This window comes from Antrostomus carolinensis, unplaced genomic scaffold, assembly GCF_000700745.2.
Source record: "Antrostomus carolinensis isolate BGI_N321 unplaced genomic scaffold, ASM70074v2 scaffold16802, whole genome shotgun sequence".
NCBI lineage: Eukaryota > Metazoa > Chordata > Aves > Caprimulgiformes > Caprimulgidae > Antrostomus > Antrostomus carolinensis.
Genome location: NW_010300356.1, coordinates 48,625 through 65,573, shown reverse-complemented (window position 1 = coordinate 65,573; position 16,949 = coordinate 48,625). Strand labels below are relative to the sequence as shown.

Here is a 16,949-nt window from a genome sequence, read left to right as displayed (position 1 = left end):
GTTTACTCTTTGTAGTATACTCAATTAAATGTCAGGTAAGACCATTACAATACTGAAATGTAATTAAATTGTATTATTTCAACAAAACATGTATATGTAAAAATGGTGTCTCTTTTCCCTTAGGATTTTTTTTTTGTGTGTGTGATGGTGCCTTAGCTTTCTGTCTAGTCATAGATAGCAGGAAAACAATTGAAATATCTTTCTGTTATAGTAACAAAAGAACTGTGAAGGGTTTAAAAACTTGGGCTTTCCCTCTTCCCCATGGACACACTTCTTTCTCAACCATGCCAGAAATGGACTTCTCACAAGACTGAGGTTAAAGAGTCCTAGAAGTATTTGGACTAATACAGCCAGGCTTCCAATGGATTTGTGGATCATGGTTGGCTGACTTCTTAATTATATTAGACTAGGAATATAGTTTGACCACAGACCATGCTAGATATCCAAAAGAAGAAGAAAGGGAAAAGTAGGCAAGGGAACTGGAGGAGAGAGACCATGAATACTCCAGCCAAAACGAGCTTGAAAATAAGTCTTTCAGATGTTTGAAAACTAATGAGTAAAATTTTGACCTAAAAGCAAAGTCTCTGGCATGAATAGGATGTTAATTCTGATCTAGTTTTCCCCAGTAGATATTCTGTGATGTTTAAATTGCTGAGCTAATGATGCAGCCTTTCATGTGGTACAAGCACTTAAAGATCCCTACTTCTTTGCTTTCTGCCTCCATGTGCTATTTTGGAGCTTTGGTACATCTACAGTGTCAGCTGAAAGTGTTAGTGATCTCAAAAGTCACTAGGAAAGGACGGATGTATTAATTCTGAACCCATAATTCCTCTTTTGTTAGGAAACATCTATTTTGTTCTTTTCATAGTTTCTTAAGCGTTTTAGTTGAAGAATATGTTTTTCAATATAAGTTGGATAATATATTTTTTTTTCCTAGAATTTGTACATCCTATATTCATTTTTACTGGAAACTTATGCCTTAACAACTTGATTAATAGCTATGAATCTGACAGATTTTCACGATTCTGCTCTGCTAAAGTTAGACATAGGAGGACCATTTGTAGCAGATGTAGTTGATCCTCAAACAGAGGAATACATTGTAGTACAAATCAGCCAGACTGAAGACGCTGGATCAAGGAGGAGACGCCAGCAGCAGGTGATGGTCTTTTAAATTGTCTTTAGTTTTTTCTGAGGTGTGTTTTATCACTTTTGTTTCCATCACCATTGTGTGATTTCAGTGGTTGTGCTTTTCCCTGTTGTGAGGTGTGTCAATGTCAGCATTAGAAAACTTACTCTTGTAAGAGTAAAGTTACATTTTATTTTGTCTTTATAAGAATTCCTTTAGCTTTCTATATTAAAGTTTTGTAAAACTTATGCCCCTTGACTGACACTTAGCATGGAAGTTCTTGTGTTTAAAATTGGCAACATTTCAAAAGTTGTCTTAGAAGGAAGAAACAAGTGTGAAGTGTCTTTTTGCACTCACAGAAATACTTTTTTCACATTTTGTTGCAAATTATTTTCTCTAATGTGTCACGTTTATTCACTTTACTTCTCTTAAGACTTTCTCATTGTTGATGTTGTTTTTAACAAGTTCCTGCTGCTCTCTCCCAGAGAACCTGGTATAATCACTGAAAAATAAAAATAAGCCTCATCATTTCATAAATAGCATTGACATACAAACAACTGCCTCTCATTCTGTATATGTGACAGGTTGGTCTGCCTCTACCAATGATAGCACAGCTGAATAATGCCAATAGTATTCCCACTTCTACCCAATCTCACAGTCTACAAAAGAGCAGTCCTGCTACCTCAGCATTGCGAGCAATACTGTGATGGTAATTACTTTCTTAAACCACCCAGCCCCATGATGAGGAGACTGCTGTAACTTGTGCTGGTGGCAGTGGTCACCAAGGGACCTTTAGGCTGCTGTGGGGAAGCCAGCACACCTCCTGCTGGCACACCAGCGGTGGGCCTGACTTGATCAAAGAAGCAGGTAGCCAAAATAACCTTCCCTGCGTCCATGATCCTCGCACGTCTCTCTCTGTCATATGTTCCAAGTTGACTGATTAAGCTGGGTATTTGTCTTCACTTTGTAGTGTACAGGGTCAGGACAAGCTCAGGATTTAGCCTACAATTAACCAAATTTGATAGGTTTTTTTAACTTCCTTTTCTTTAAAAAAGAGAGAATATCTGTATCTACATTTAAAGAGTATATTTGGCTAGACTTGCCTGAATATCAGTGTGTAGTAATGGACAAAGTTTCAGAGAGTATTTATTTTCAGAAGATTTTTTGTTTCCTTTTTTTTTTTTTTTCCTAGAAGATCAGCAAACAGGAAATTTGTTTGCTGAAATTCTACCATGTCTTCTTCATAATGTCTGGAGGTATGATGTTGCTCCTGGGCCTTTCATTGTCTATACCTCATGTGTGTTAGTTTTCCTCCCAGGTAGTCTTTGGGAGTGAACCATATCGTTGTCTCTAAGTCTAGGTGCCCTAGATGCTCCTTATAGTCAATGCAAAGTGTGACTGGCCTTCCTGCTGTGGAGCACCTCCTGAAGGTGTCTCTCAATTCATTGGTTGAGTGAGGTGATAAGGGTGAGTTTACTCCAACCTGAGCACTGCTAACATACCTAATCAGGAGGAATTAATTTAGGCTGGTGTGTGTTATGCCTTGTCCACAAAAAAATTCTTCTAAATGGACAGAAGAGAGAAGAATAAAACCCTAGATCAGAGATGCATGATTTTCACTGGCTTTTATTAATATTGCCAAATGTGACTCTCTTGCAGGTGGTATACAACTGGTCTCTACCCTTAAGCTCAAGAAGAAATCAGCAAATCATCACAACTAGAACTTTCCAGATACTAAGCAGGTCAGCTAAGAGACTGAGAAATGATCTGTTGAAGTAGTAGTTTCCATACACTTGACTGTGAAGGAATAGATAATGTTTTAAAAATAATCTATCACTTCCTGTTTCAGAAGGTCAGGAAAGGATGACTTCTTCTTGTTTTTTTAAGTGGTTTCGCAAGCCTGGGTTGTATTTGAGTTACTTTCCAAACAATGCTATTTAGAAGGATAGACTGAAAATGTTTGAAAAGTTGCTTGCAACTGTAAAGATATACTGTATATACATGTATTTATAGGTACTCAATATTTAAATTAATGCAAAAATAAAACTAATGATATTTCATTCCAAAAATAAGCAGAACTTCTCTTTCTTTCATCAGAGGCACCATTTTCATAAACATTCAAGCTTTCCTACGGGAACCTGGAAGCGTTCCTCTCTCCATGACGCATCAATACCTTCATGCAAATATAGAGGCACAAGTAACAATTGCATCCATCATCTTAGTAGGTGTCTATGTGCTGATCATACTGGAGGTAAGTAGTGTTTTGTATTTTGATTTTATTTTTCCCTTACATTGTAAATGGTGCACAAGGAAGGGTTTCATTCTTGGGCTTTAATAAACTTTAAAAATGTGTATATGAATCGTTGCTGTACCATCAGTGCGGCTAATGGAATGAGTGAGATATGTGCAAGGAAATTGTTCCGAATTTTAACTGATTTTGGCAAGTTATATTAATGTTACAGTGATCTTGTGTATTTTTTCTATTAGGACCTATTAGTATTTTAATGTTTTAACAGGATTATAGTTTGCCCGTGAGAGTGAAAATAAGTCTGAGTTGTAAAAGGTGAGGAAAAATCTGTTTTTAGCATGCTTTTTAATGAGTGACATTAAAAAACTCTCATTAAAAAGCACATTTTTTAATGAATGACATTTAGAAATCCTTTTACTGTATTTATTTAAGAGAAAACAGAGCCTGAGTTAACATGAGGAAGTCAAGGAACAGGGAACTTTAAACATATATTGCAACGTCATTCCAAAGCCTTGAGGTTCCAAACCCAACAAAAATGCATTGCATCAGCATTAAGGATGAAAAACATGTCAGAAAGAGCACAGGGCTCCAGCTGACTTTTTTTTTAACTGAAACACTGTCTGATTATCTTGAAATAAACTACAGATATGGGGGAAGGGGGGGGCATTTTTTTGTTTGTTTTTTTAATTCATGTGAGCACCCACACTGTTTGAATTCTCCAAATTGAATGACACCTGATTTACACTAGTATGAAACACAGAAATGAATCAAATCAAGTCTACAAGGTGCTCCTTAGTAAATATGTCCAGCATGCTCATTTGTATTCCTCACCCCTTGCGTATTTTAAGCTTTTAATCCTGTTACCTGCTGAAATGGTAAGATCAACACGTTCTAATAAAATATCAATAATGGGCACACACAAAATGACGGATACTTTAGACATTTAGATTATGTCATGCAGCAATGGTGATTTATTTATGAAGCTAAAAATGCCTCTATGTACTTTATAAATGAGCAAAGAGATATAATATTAAGTGTGGAGGGAGATTTGAGTAGATTTTACTAAAAATATATGTAGGCATGCAGTACAACACCAAAATAATCTTAATTCTTTTAAATGCAGCTTTTATTTTCAAAAAAACCCCAGCTGTGCAACCCTTTTAACAACTGCAAAAACATCGGGTTTTTAATGTATGTAAAGCGTGGTTTAATGTTTGCATCTTAGAAAGCTGCTTTGGAACAATTAATGTGTCAAAAGAAATAAAGACTTGAAACTGAAAAGCAAAGCCAAGGAAAGCATACATTTTCCTGTTGTTTCTAAGAAAAAGCTTTAAAACCACCCACTAGCGTAGTATTTCTGTGAAAAATCTAGGAAAAATTTCTGTTGTTGGCAGAAATGTTATTTCTGCAAATTCAAAGGTAGAAATAGATATTTATAAGTAAGCTTTATTGAATTTTAAAATGTGGAAAGTCACCTATTGCATCATCATATTAGCTGTTTTCTCCATAACAGCTGTAGGAATGACAAATGCTGCAACCACACTAAATATTAAACTATAAATATATAAGCTGGAAATAACTATCATAGAAACAAAACTTGGCTGTTTTTTGGTTCCCTCATGGATCCCTTGCAAGAGCTGGATGTTAATATTGTTAGAACATTGTTGCAGTTGTTATCCCGCAATGTCCCGTTGGTTCGAGGAGGCACAGAGACAAACACTCACCCCGTCTCTGGGCCAATGAGCACTGACACCAATATGAGGATGCTGCAAATGGCGTTTAATGCTGTGCGACACAGTACTATATGGTGTGGGTTCACTACGTCACTTCCACCTGCTTACATCACAGGCTAAATGCTATTGGCTACTAGGAGAGAGAGGGGGGTGTCTTACCTTTCCGTACAGCCCGATATCTTCCGGCCGCCAGACCCTATCTTACTACAGAATATAAAATAGTGGCTTATCTTATGTTCAGTCTTTATAACTTTAGTACCTGCAATCCTGCTTTCTCAACACATTGCACTCTCTATTCCATTAGCAGTTATCACTGTTAAGAGAAATCAATCAGTGTTGCTGCAGGAGCGCTCCCTCTTGGATTTTCATTTTCAGTGTTGCTGCTCCCCATTTTTTTATCAGTCTTTACTAGTTTCCTGTGTTTTATTCATTATCATTGGCAACACATGTTCAACTTCAGATAGCGTGGACACCCAAACAAGTTTTAGAGATATATTTTCTTATAACAATGAAGAAAGAGGAAGCACTTCATCTGTTACAACTCATAAGAGCTATCTGAAGGTGTGCCTCTTGCTCCTCCTGCACATCCCTTTTCCCCAGACGTGGACTGTAGATCTTGTGCCCACAACCTCCTCAGCTCCACTGTCCTCATCTTTTAATCCTTCCTTCCTCTTCTCCACTTGTCCTTTGCTGTCTTAGTCACCAGGGTTTGTGCAGGAGGGCTGGCTGCAAAAGCTTCTGCCTCCTGCAGATACAAATGGTGGAAAAAGCTGATGAAGAGGTTCAAGTTGGAAAATGAAGTGCATTTACTGTAAACTCTGACCTTTTAAAAACTTGCACCACTATAAAGATCCAGGGTAAATTCTACTTTGGGGCAGCTGTTTGCCTCTACGTTGGCATCAAATTTCTAGGAGGCCAATATATGTCAAGAACCAGTTCTTGTTGGTGGAGAAATCTTACTGTCTCAGGATGTCAGAAAATATGTTAAACTGTTGAGCGGCGTTTCTTCAGGCACTTATTTTAAGTGTTGTTTCTTTTGAAACTGATTGTGTGTTACAAATTCTGGTAAAAGAAGATGCTTCTTCTTCCACTTAAATTTCTGATTATTGCTTTTTTATGTTTATCACAACTATGAATATTTTCTTATTTCACAATACTACTTTGTCCCTTGAAATTTTGGTATAGTTGCTTTTAACTCTCTTTGATGGACATCACTTAGTTACATTTTCTGTTTGAAATCTATAAGGTTGTTTCTTCGCCTCCTCCCACCCCCCCATATAATCATCCTTTCCTTCAGTAACAAGACATTAATTCTCTTGAAATTGGTTTTCTTCAAATATTGATCAGTTCCCTCTTTGCATTTCAGTCTTCTGTTCCCTCCCCTCCTCCCAGAGGAGAAAGGAGAAAAAAATTATGTTTCTTGTGGCATTTTTGAGTTAATCTAATCTATACTATTTTATAGACTTGTTGAAAACAATTAAGTAATTAATTTTGTTCTTGGAAGCCTACATTGCACAGGAATTTAAAACAAAAATATGTTTAAAAAAAAAAGTGCCAGGTTTACCTTTGTTGATCTCAGCTCTATTGTCTGACCCGTTAGGATTACTGAGGAACATAAATAAGATGGGCTATAAGTATTTTTTCACGTTGGTCTACAGGGACATCTGGTGTAAAATGCAAGTGTCCAGAGTTCTATGCTGAAGTTGCTTAACTCCAAACCTCTTTGTTCTTTCAGCTAAGAGTGCATTTTGTCTTTTGCCTTCTTTGATTTCCTTTCTTTTTCCAGCAAAGCCTTTTTTCTGTGTGTATAACTAAAGTGACTATTTACACCCCATTCACTTAGATTCAGTAATGGTTTCTGGTGGTACAGCATAGTCAAGGAAAAGTAATGTCGATAAAATCTCATTGTTTTCTCTTTGCAATACAGTAGGATATCTTTTATTTCTCCCCTTTTGCCTGTATTTGTGTACACAGAGACTGGGATAATAAGCAGGTTATTCTGAAAACAAATCTGTCTGCTTACCTGTATCTTAAAATATCTGTTAATATCATCAGGTTTTATTGGTATTTAGAAAAGTTTCTTGAGTTGATAAAGCTCTTATTATTAATTATTAACTGCATATTTGCAGCTAGGTTGGAACTGCATTAATTAGAAATATGTAAGGAGGAATGTTACACATTTACTATTTGAGGACAGAGCTCATTAATTTGAATTAATTATTGTGTGCACTTGTCCAACATTTTCCTTAATATTTTTGTTTTGTATTGTGGGTTAAAATGGAGTGTTAGCTGTTTATGATACTTAAATAAGCCAGCAGAAACAAGTGTAAAGGTAATGGCCTTTTAAAAGCTATTTTATGAAACATTTTATTTAGTCAGGAGAGAAAGCTGAATAACATTCATTTTAGTAAATAATAATAATAATAATAAAAGATATACCAATAGCATATCAAATGGTAGAAAAGTGATATCAGCAAGTATCAGAAATTCTATGAGACCCTCCACAGGACTCTTTTATTCGTAGGAGTCATCATTTAGTTTCATATCATGTCCTGTAGGTAGCCCTAAGACAGATCTTGCCAGGATCTTTCAAATGGCTTTTTAATGATGTGACATATTGAATAACATTTGCATATCTGTAATTTTCCTTAAAACACAAATACTTGAAAGTAAAAGATCTCGGGTTAAAGGGACTAGCTTCTTACTAGCATGAAGCATGGGCTTATAACCACAATTTTTATTACTTTAATGGAAATGGAGAGTGTCAGTTTATCTCCATATTACATTTCTATTATTAACTAGCTTAAACTATGAATAAACATAGCTTAAGCTTAATTTCTTTAACTCAAAGCAGAGTGATTTTTAATAGCATCTAACCAGCAGAAATTAACTGCAGACAGCAAAACTTTTATGTAGTTCAGTCTGCTGATTTTTCTAGCGTAGGCTGTTTAAACCAACGTTTCCTCACAGGAAGTATTTTTACAAATAAAATAAGATGTTTGTTATTACTGTTCACATAGTCCAGTTTTTCCTTATTTCCAGATATGAGGCTATTTACACATGGAAAATGATGCTTCAGAAAAGGAATAGGAAAACAGAAGAAAAATTCACTGGTGTATGAAACATAAGACTAAGTTATGGCAATAGGCTAATCTTAAGGGAGAATTTTTACGATGAGGAAAGTCACAGAAACCAGTGAGCAGCTTACTCAGCATGGTTTCTCACTCCCCATCCATTCTCATATTGATCTGTCTTTAAATACAGACAGAGAAGAGTGTGGATTAGTGTGTTCCCACCTCCACATATATCCTATCAGAAGATTGTTAGCAAAGGGACAGAAGAAAATCCATAGCCTTTATTGGAAATTATTGTGTAAAAAAGAAAATTGTAGCTGCTGCTCTACCCAGCCTTTGTGGGAAAGAATATATTACTGCTGATATTATTTCCAGTCATGCAAGGATGGAAAAATTGTGAAGAGGAATTAAAACACTACTGTAGGAGTTGCAGAAATTTAGGGGCAGATTATCAGAACAAACCATCTATCATCTTTGGTGAAGAGTCCTAGACATACCTCATGGGGCAAAATTTATTTTTGCCCTCCTGTCTGGAGGTGGGAGGGAGAAATGAGCCCCAGATCAGGGCAGAACGGGAAAGCCAGTGCCCTTGGGTGTGCTGGTCAGCTTCCAGCAGGGCAAGGATATACTCCTGCATACTTTTCCTTCCTTGAGAGACTACCGGTCCTTGAGAGACTACTGGCTGCCTTGATATTGTCTTGATGATCTACAGTGTTTTATAGTGAAATTGAAATGAAATAATAATAATAATAATAACAATAAGAATATGCAAAAAAGTGATGCACAGTACTATTGCTCACTGCCCACTGACTGATGCCCAGCCTGTCCCCAGATAGTGATCCTGGAGCAGAGACAGTCCCAAAACTGAAATGGCAATCCCGGAAGAGTGAGTCTGATCAATACCTGAGAGAATATCCTTGCTTTCTGGTCAACACTGTTTAATATACTGAACATGATGTGATATGATATGGAATATCTCATTGGGATATCCAAATGCCAATTTGGGGTTTTGATAATTACTACACTTCCCCCTGCCCCAGTCCTAATTCACTTGCAAACTAACAAAACACAATGACCTTGGATGTCCAGCAGCACCTAAAACATTAGTACCTTATCAACATTCTTCTCATAATAAATCCCATACTGAAACAAACAAAAAAACCCCCCTATTGTAGCTACTGAGAAGAAAATTATCCTAGTGGAACCAGGACAGGACTTGATAGAATTATCTACTTTAAAAGATGGTGTGACCCAGACTCCACGTTTCACAGAATGTTATTTTTTGTAATAATATGAGTCATGTTTTCAACACTAAGTGTAAAAACTAATTTTCAAATGTCCTTTTCTATTTTCTATTGCCTTTTAAAACTAATTTTGAACTTTATTTTGTTCAATTTATGAAAGACCAACAAGCACAAAAGTGTTGCCCCGCCTTGCATACTATGTAGGTTGCAGGTTAGTTTTTTTTTACTTTCTGTTTGAGACAGTCAATAGAACATTAAATTAGCTTAATTGAATGCTGCTGTTCAGCTTCTACCCTGCCTGTGGCAACCAAGGGGTAGAGAGCCAAGAAGTCTTGAAATTTTAACAAGAAATTAGAACATACATACACTTCTAATGCACACAAACAGGGATGAGAACCACTCAGGTTCTTTTGGGACCTCAAATGATGTCTTCCCTCAGCAGGAGCAAGGGCAAAGGTGAATGAACAAGCATGAGAGGGCAGGTTTGGAGGGAGATGCAATGGCATGATCTAAAGAGGAAAAAACATCCAGAGAAGAAAACTGGAGTGAGAAAGAGAGGAGATGTCAGGGATGAAAAACTGTCCAGAGGAACTGCTGGCTAGAGAAGAAAGCTCCCAGTAAAGGTAATGCAAGTGCTGCAGTTTGCTATACTGCTTTTCATAGTGTATGGCTGTGTAATTCTGTATGGTCGTATTACCCTAATATCAAAAGAAGGCTGACAAAGATTCACACGGAGAAATTAAAATAGGTTTTCCCCTCAGTTTTGTGATTTGTTTTATGTAATTTTTTTTTTTTTTTACTAGGAATTCACAGGCTTATTAGTATGGATGATGCTGAGATAAATAGGGAAATACAGATGGTGGCATCTTCTTCAGTTTCAGAAATGTTCTGAAAGTGCAGATATAATCAGGATCTTGCAGTCCCCATGAATAATGCCTTTAGGACATGAGAGTGTGCTTTGGGAATAACATTAAGGCATGTGGTGTGGATGGAGGCAGCAAAGGCTGCTGAGATAGATGCTGGAGGACTGTATTGAGCCTTGCAAAAGGGTCTTGCAGAAGGATATGACAAGACTCAAAGCTTGTTGCCAGGCCAACCTGTCAAGATACAACAGCTTTGGTCATGTCAGCCCACAGTAGCAGTCTGTTTTATCATCTTCTAGGTAGCAACATTAGTCCTTTACTGGCTTGTGACCAGATCTCTCTACTTCAGTCATATAGCAAGTGTTTTATGTAGACAAAATATTATAGGAGCGGGTTACTTTGGCACATAAAAATGATCACTGTCCTGCCTTTCCACAAGGCTCCAATTTCTATTAATCTAACCTGACTCAAGGCCTTGATTTACAGAACATCAAATCGTTCATCTCCGTATGCCTCTATCCAATTTCACATTAATACAAAATCCCTAAATTCCTAGCAAATAAAAACATTAACTTCTAAAATTTGTCTCTCAGGAACTTTCAGACTGTCAGATGTTACTGGGTATTTCCCTTCTGGTGTTTCCTGGAGGTGTATAAAAATAATTTTCTTACATCAGAGCCATCCCAATAAGTAGAGGCTGGAAAACATCCACCTATGACTGTAATGATATAGATATGCCAAACTTCTCTTTTTTTGTATGAATCTGATAGAAATATTTACTTGGTATGATGCTGTACATTTTTATCCCTTGTTCTCATTAGCAATATTCTGAGGTGGGAGCTTGTTTCAAAACCAGATTAAACTTAGAAGTTAAGTAGTCATTTCAACCCTCATCATATAGGAATAAAGCCTGTTTTGGATCCTCTGGCCAACATCTGTACAAATGATGTTTCCCTCCTTCCTTCGTGGCTCTATGCTATTTTCTCCAACTTTGCTTTCCCCCCACATTTCCAAGGCATGAAGTCATAAAGGTTTCAATATTCTTGTTCATCTCATACAGTAAGGATATGTTTATCTTTGCATCATTTGAGGGCTACTTTGAACAAGTTATTCAATGTCCATATCAGCATGAATCTTTAGCTCATCCAGTTTTCTCCACAAACAGCAAACAGTGATGTTGCTGAGGAAGAAAGCTCACACACAGTGAAAACATCGTGACTTTTGCAAATTGTTCACTCCAATCCTTTGGTAGAGCTATGGAGTAACAAATATCTTGGTAGATTTTAGTATTGACTTATAGATTTTTCTATATAGAAGAGGAGAATGAATTAATCAGATAATTTATTCATAGAAACTAATTTGCTCTTCTTAGGTCAGTCTCTCTCTCTTCCCTTCCCTTCCCTCCTTCTGTGTATTGCTTTTTTTACATACAGAAAGAATTGATGTCAGCTGGTGAAACTTAATGTATTTACTTAATCTCCCAAGATATCTCTACTTTGTATTTCCTAGCTGGTTCAGCCAACACACCATAGGAGTAAAAGTGAACTAACACAGGCATTATTTTGTCTTGGATACCGTATAGTATTACTTTTAATCACCTTCTATTTTACATAATCGTCTTGTGTAGCGCCATCTTATATTTTGAAACTTTGCACCAGGAAGTGGCAAATTGCTGCCTTCTGTGCCTTTTGCCTAAAGGCAGTGTTGTTTATACCATGACTTTCTCCACTGATGTTGAATCAGAGCAAGTAATTTGGCACACTATCTGAGTGAAATTGGATATTATAGCAGAACGTCATAGATCGGTGCTTTCTTACCTTGGGGTAGTGTAGGTATTCTTCAGGAGTTACAGAGTTTGCTATAGAATCTAATATTTCTATTTAAAAAAAACCCCATCTTTTAGGGTTGGGAATTTGTAAAGAGTTTATTGAATGTATATTGAATGTAATTTTCACAGAGTTACAGAGATCAGCATTTATATTGTGCGACTGATAAGAATGTACGTTAATATGAAAACACGCAGTTAATGTTTCCAAGTCCACAGACCTTTCCAGTCTGTGTTTGTCACTGATCTTGGGCACATATTTTGTGCATATGGTAGTACCATTATACTAACTCACCACTGAATTATTGTAAAAATGAGTAAGCTGTTGGTCCAGGGTTGTTTTGGTTTGGTTTTTTTTTTTTTTTTTTGGGTTTTTTTTTTTTTTTTTCCAAACAAGGAGGACTTATGTATAGTAATGCAGCTTTGACATATTTTGACTTACAAAAATGAGATTAATAATAAGATTTTCTAAAAAATTAACTTATTATAAAATCTTATTTTATAATTAGCATGCCTGCCTGTATAGAATACATACAAATAGTGTCCTAATCTACAGATGAAGATATAAATATCTGTTCTTGCAGTCACTTATTTTTGTCATGGTGGTAGTCACTTTGAGATCCTTCATGCACATCATCTTCCAGCAGCTGTAACCCTACATGCTTGCCTCAAGAGCTGCTTTAGTCCATCCTGAATACTGCATAAGTTTAAATCATACTTTCTAAACTATGTCAAGCAACTCCTTTTTGCTTCCTTAAAATCCCTACAGAATTTACTTGCTACTACTTAACTAAGTAATTCTAAGGCAATTAATTTTCCATTATCGTTCATTTAGCACTAGCTGTTGAGACACGTCCCCTGTAAGGGGTTCGCGTGTGCTGGGAAGAGTGCCCCACAGGTGAAGAAGCTGCAGAACTGCTTCTGCAGAGCTCATGTAGGGAACAAACTGATGGGAGGAGGGTGAGGAGGTAAAGTGTTAGCTGCTATCACCAGCTGAAGGGATGGTATGTGGCTATGGCTTTACTAACTGGTACTGGTTAGACAGTCTCTTTAATTTAGGCAAGCATGAAGAAACTCAAGTAAATATGGCTGGTTCCATTGACCTTCCTTTTCTGCTGCTCTCTTCTAATCTGTACTGGATTATATCCTGTATTTATAATAAAGTAAATAAAATACTCATGAACTGAGAATTTGATGCCATTCAGCTTTGAAGTAGATTTACTGCAGGGCAGAGTTCAAAGTATTGCAAGGCTTTTTTTGACCCTTGTTGTTTGCTAACATAAACTCAAATTTTTAATTATATGGCTTGACAGAGTTAGGAAAAATTACCTTAATTAGTTAGCTAAGTTACAATTGTTTTTCTGCAAATTTCAGTTTTCATTTCAGATTCTGATGCCAGCTTCAGGCTTTGGCATTAATTTTCCAAACTATAAGTGGATCAGTTATGTGCAACATGAGAGTCTGAAGTTTTGTCTGTATCCTGCTAAAACAGCCTGAATAGTCCAGGGCAACACAGACCACTAAAGTTTATAAAGTATATGACAGCATATGATAAGATAATCCCCATCAAGGGATCTGACTGAGGAACACATTTCCAGAGGCAGTCAGGCTAATACTGTCTTGATTATCTTTAGGAAAAACAAACTCTTTGTCTTTGAAATATACCTCTTCCTCTGCTAAAGGAATACCTCTTCCTCTTCTTTTAACCCAATAAACACTTATTAAAACATAAAAAGGAATAGATATAAAACATAAATGCAGAAAAAAAGCTATCCTAGAGCAAAATCTACTCCCCTCCTTTCCCTCCTTGCTGCCTGAGAATAAAGAGCTGAACTAGAGACTATAAAGTCTAAGAGGGTTTTGGCTGTTGATTTTATAGGGGAGGTTTCAGCTACTCTTGGAGGTATGTGGAATATTCATGAAATCCACTTGTGGATGTAGGCTTGGAAATAACTGCCTCCTATTGAAATGCAGCAGTCCTGCCACTCTATCAAATTAAAATTAATTTCTCAGTAAAAAAAGTAGTTTAATGCAACAGGCTTCACTGGAGAAAAAATGGATAAGAAATGAACTGAGGCTGCATTTGAAGCCTTACATTAAAGTCACTGACAGTCATATTTCAACTGCCATTTATCACTTATAAAGAAGGACTTGTGGAAATAAAATGTTTGATAAGATGTATCAAGTATCTTCAGAAGCATATTTTGGAAATATGCATGCCCTGGATTTTAGACAGAAAACATATACTCTGAAATAGCGTACAGGTCACCATTCAACTGGCTTCTAAATATCCTTGTACCTCTGGGAGCACTGTACAAAATAAAGTGTTTGGAATTTTGAATAGTTTTTATAATGATGCTGTTGCAGTCTACCAAGAGATTTGATGAACTCTGTGCAAACATTCCAAAGCACTTTTAGATAGATAAAGAAATTTAAGTCTGGAGAAAGTCTAGTTTGTCTAAATCCAGTTTGTATTATAGCTCTAGAAATTTATATTTTAAATTAATATCAAGCACAAAGACTTGTGGCGTAAATTATTTGGGTTACTTTAATTTCTTACCTTAAAATCAACTTCTGAATTAAGAGTATGGAAATTATCATACAGAACCAACATTCACCACATTGTGTTTATCAACAGCAGGCAATCATGAGACAAACTTTCTACTGATAATTACGAACCAAAATCTCTGTAGACGTTTTTCCTAATCTTTGCCCATTCTGAGCTGATCCTATAGCATGGCTCTGTGATGTTGCTATCACCACACTTACATTGTTGTTATTTTTAATAACCTCCATTGTTGCAGCTTTGGGTGTTTTCATTACTTGTCTAGAATTCTGCAAATATCCACTCCCTTTTTAAAAATCTTTTCAGCTACCAGTCTAGCGATAGCCTGGGTCAGTGAGCTCTATGACTGAGCTGAGCATTGTTAAGAGTGAAACCAGGACTGCATTTTTTTCAGTAGCAGTTTGTATTGAGATAACTGACCCTTTGTAAAAGACAAGCACCATCCTTTGCTGTTTCATTAAGTCAGCACTGCTAGGCATTCTTCAGACAAAAATAAAGATGATGTTGATGGTGAAGATGCCTTTTCTGTTGAAGAGGTTATAAGATTTGTAGTTGGGTTGGAAGGTGGGAAGCCCTAGTATGCAAACTGATAGACTAAAACCTTTGTATCTTCCTCATGTGTTCTGCCTTTTTTGTCTCAATGGCTGTTGCTTGGGGTTTTTTTTTTTTTTGTTTTGTTTTTTTTTTTGTTTTTTTTTTTAAGAAAACTTTGCAGGAAATGAGGCAAGGAGCTTTTATAATAAGTGCATTTTATAAGTGTGCTAAAGCTGACTGAATCATTGAAATGTCAGAATCCAATTGTGGGATAGAAAAAATGAGTGAGAAGAAAATAAAAGGTCACTTTGGTATGTAGCTTTGACAGGACGAGAAGGACCAGAGAGGATGGGAGCGTGTGAGAGGGTATTTATGTGCAAGACAGTGGAAATGGAAATAAATCTCTGAGTTTTTTCATGAGGCTGTAACCAGTTATCTCTGACACCAGAAATCTACTTACAGTGGCTGGATTGACCAGTGCTTAGGGCTGTAGCCTTGGACTTACTACTTGAGTTTGGTCACCCTTGTTACTGAGGTAACTTTTGGCCCATCACTTCCTTCTACTTCCATTCCTAGCTTGTAAAATGAAAACTCTACCCAGTCAGGCTGTTGCAGCCAACCCAAATTTGTGATCTTATAGGTAATTCCTATTTGAATGAGAAATTTGTTGTGAATTGGGGTTCTTTTGTTGTAATAATCTTTGCTTACTAGAGAATGCACAAAGGTGTGCACTTTCTCAAGCACAAGGGGAATCCGATGAATACAAATTATTTCTCACTTCATCTTTCAAACTGTCTTTAGAGTCAAAACTCCACCAAATCTCTCAGCTTTTCTGGGGATTAATCTTTGTATAAATTTGTTTCTGACCTCTTTCAATTCTGTACCTGAGCTTTTGTTTATGGATGCACTCTGAGATTAATCCTGAAATGATTTTGAACCTCCTTCCAGTCTTTGAAAGGGTTTGGATCATGTTCATACTATTTTCCAAAAGAATAATAATGGAATTTTACCTAATATAGTCCTCTCAAATGTGCATTAGATGGAACTGTGATACAAAGAATGTCACAGTTTATAACCTGTATCTCTTAATTTCTCCATTTATAAGATTTTAAAAAATGCCTTTACAAATAGATTATTTGTTTGCTTTATGTGAAAGAAAATAAGGAGTAATCCACTTTTTTTCACCAGATCTCAACTTTGGAATATTTACATGTCTCAGAGTTTACATAAGTGTGCTTTCTAGGCTTTATATTACTGTATAACTTCTACTAGATAGTTTGCTGGAATGAAGAGTTGTACATTTGACAAGTTTTTTGTAATTGAGCTTTACACCTGAATAGTCTTTTTTCATTCTTCAGGAAATACTGTTATATATCCTTCTTGAGAAATCACTAAGATGAAGGAACTGACAGATGACTCCATATGTACAGCATTTTTTTTCCATCTTTCTGCAAAAATTAAAGAAAATTTCACCCATAGGTGACAGCAAACTCTTGGAAACTGAAAATGCAGTCAACCCAATGTATGCAATTACGTATACAATGGTGACAACAAAAATGCTTACGCAGAATATGCAAAAATTACAATACAAAAAATGTAAACCCAATCAAATATCAGAAACCCCTTGATATTTTTCTGAGAACTGCAAAAGTGTTATCTAATGTGGGAGGTGATTAGATAAGGAGAAAGCCTCCAGTCTGAGGACAGCTGAAGATTCCCCAGTAGCTTACCCTTGA

General features: G+C 36.4%; 1 protein-coding gene across 1 annotated transcript in view; it reads left to right on the top strand.

The window, feature by feature from the left end:
• Positions 1 to 1,000: 1,000 nt before the first annotated feature.
• The window catches only part of OCA2 (OCA2 melanosomal transmembrane protein), a gene marked incomplete at its 3' end in the record, with an annotated part of 53,167 nt that continues 37,218 nt past the window's right edge, over positions 1,001 to 16,949 (top strand). Inside the window, exons 1-3 of the mRNA XM_010163114.1 lie at positions 1,001 to 1,156; positions 2,786 to 2,868; positions 3,224 to 3,377. Of these exons, the coding sequence (XP_010161416.1) occupies positions 1,001 to 1,156; positions 2,786 to 2,868; positions 3,224 to 3,377 (393 nt within the window). The remainder of the gene's footprint in view (positions 1,157 to 2,785; positions 2,869 to 3,223; positions 3,378 to 16,949) is intronic.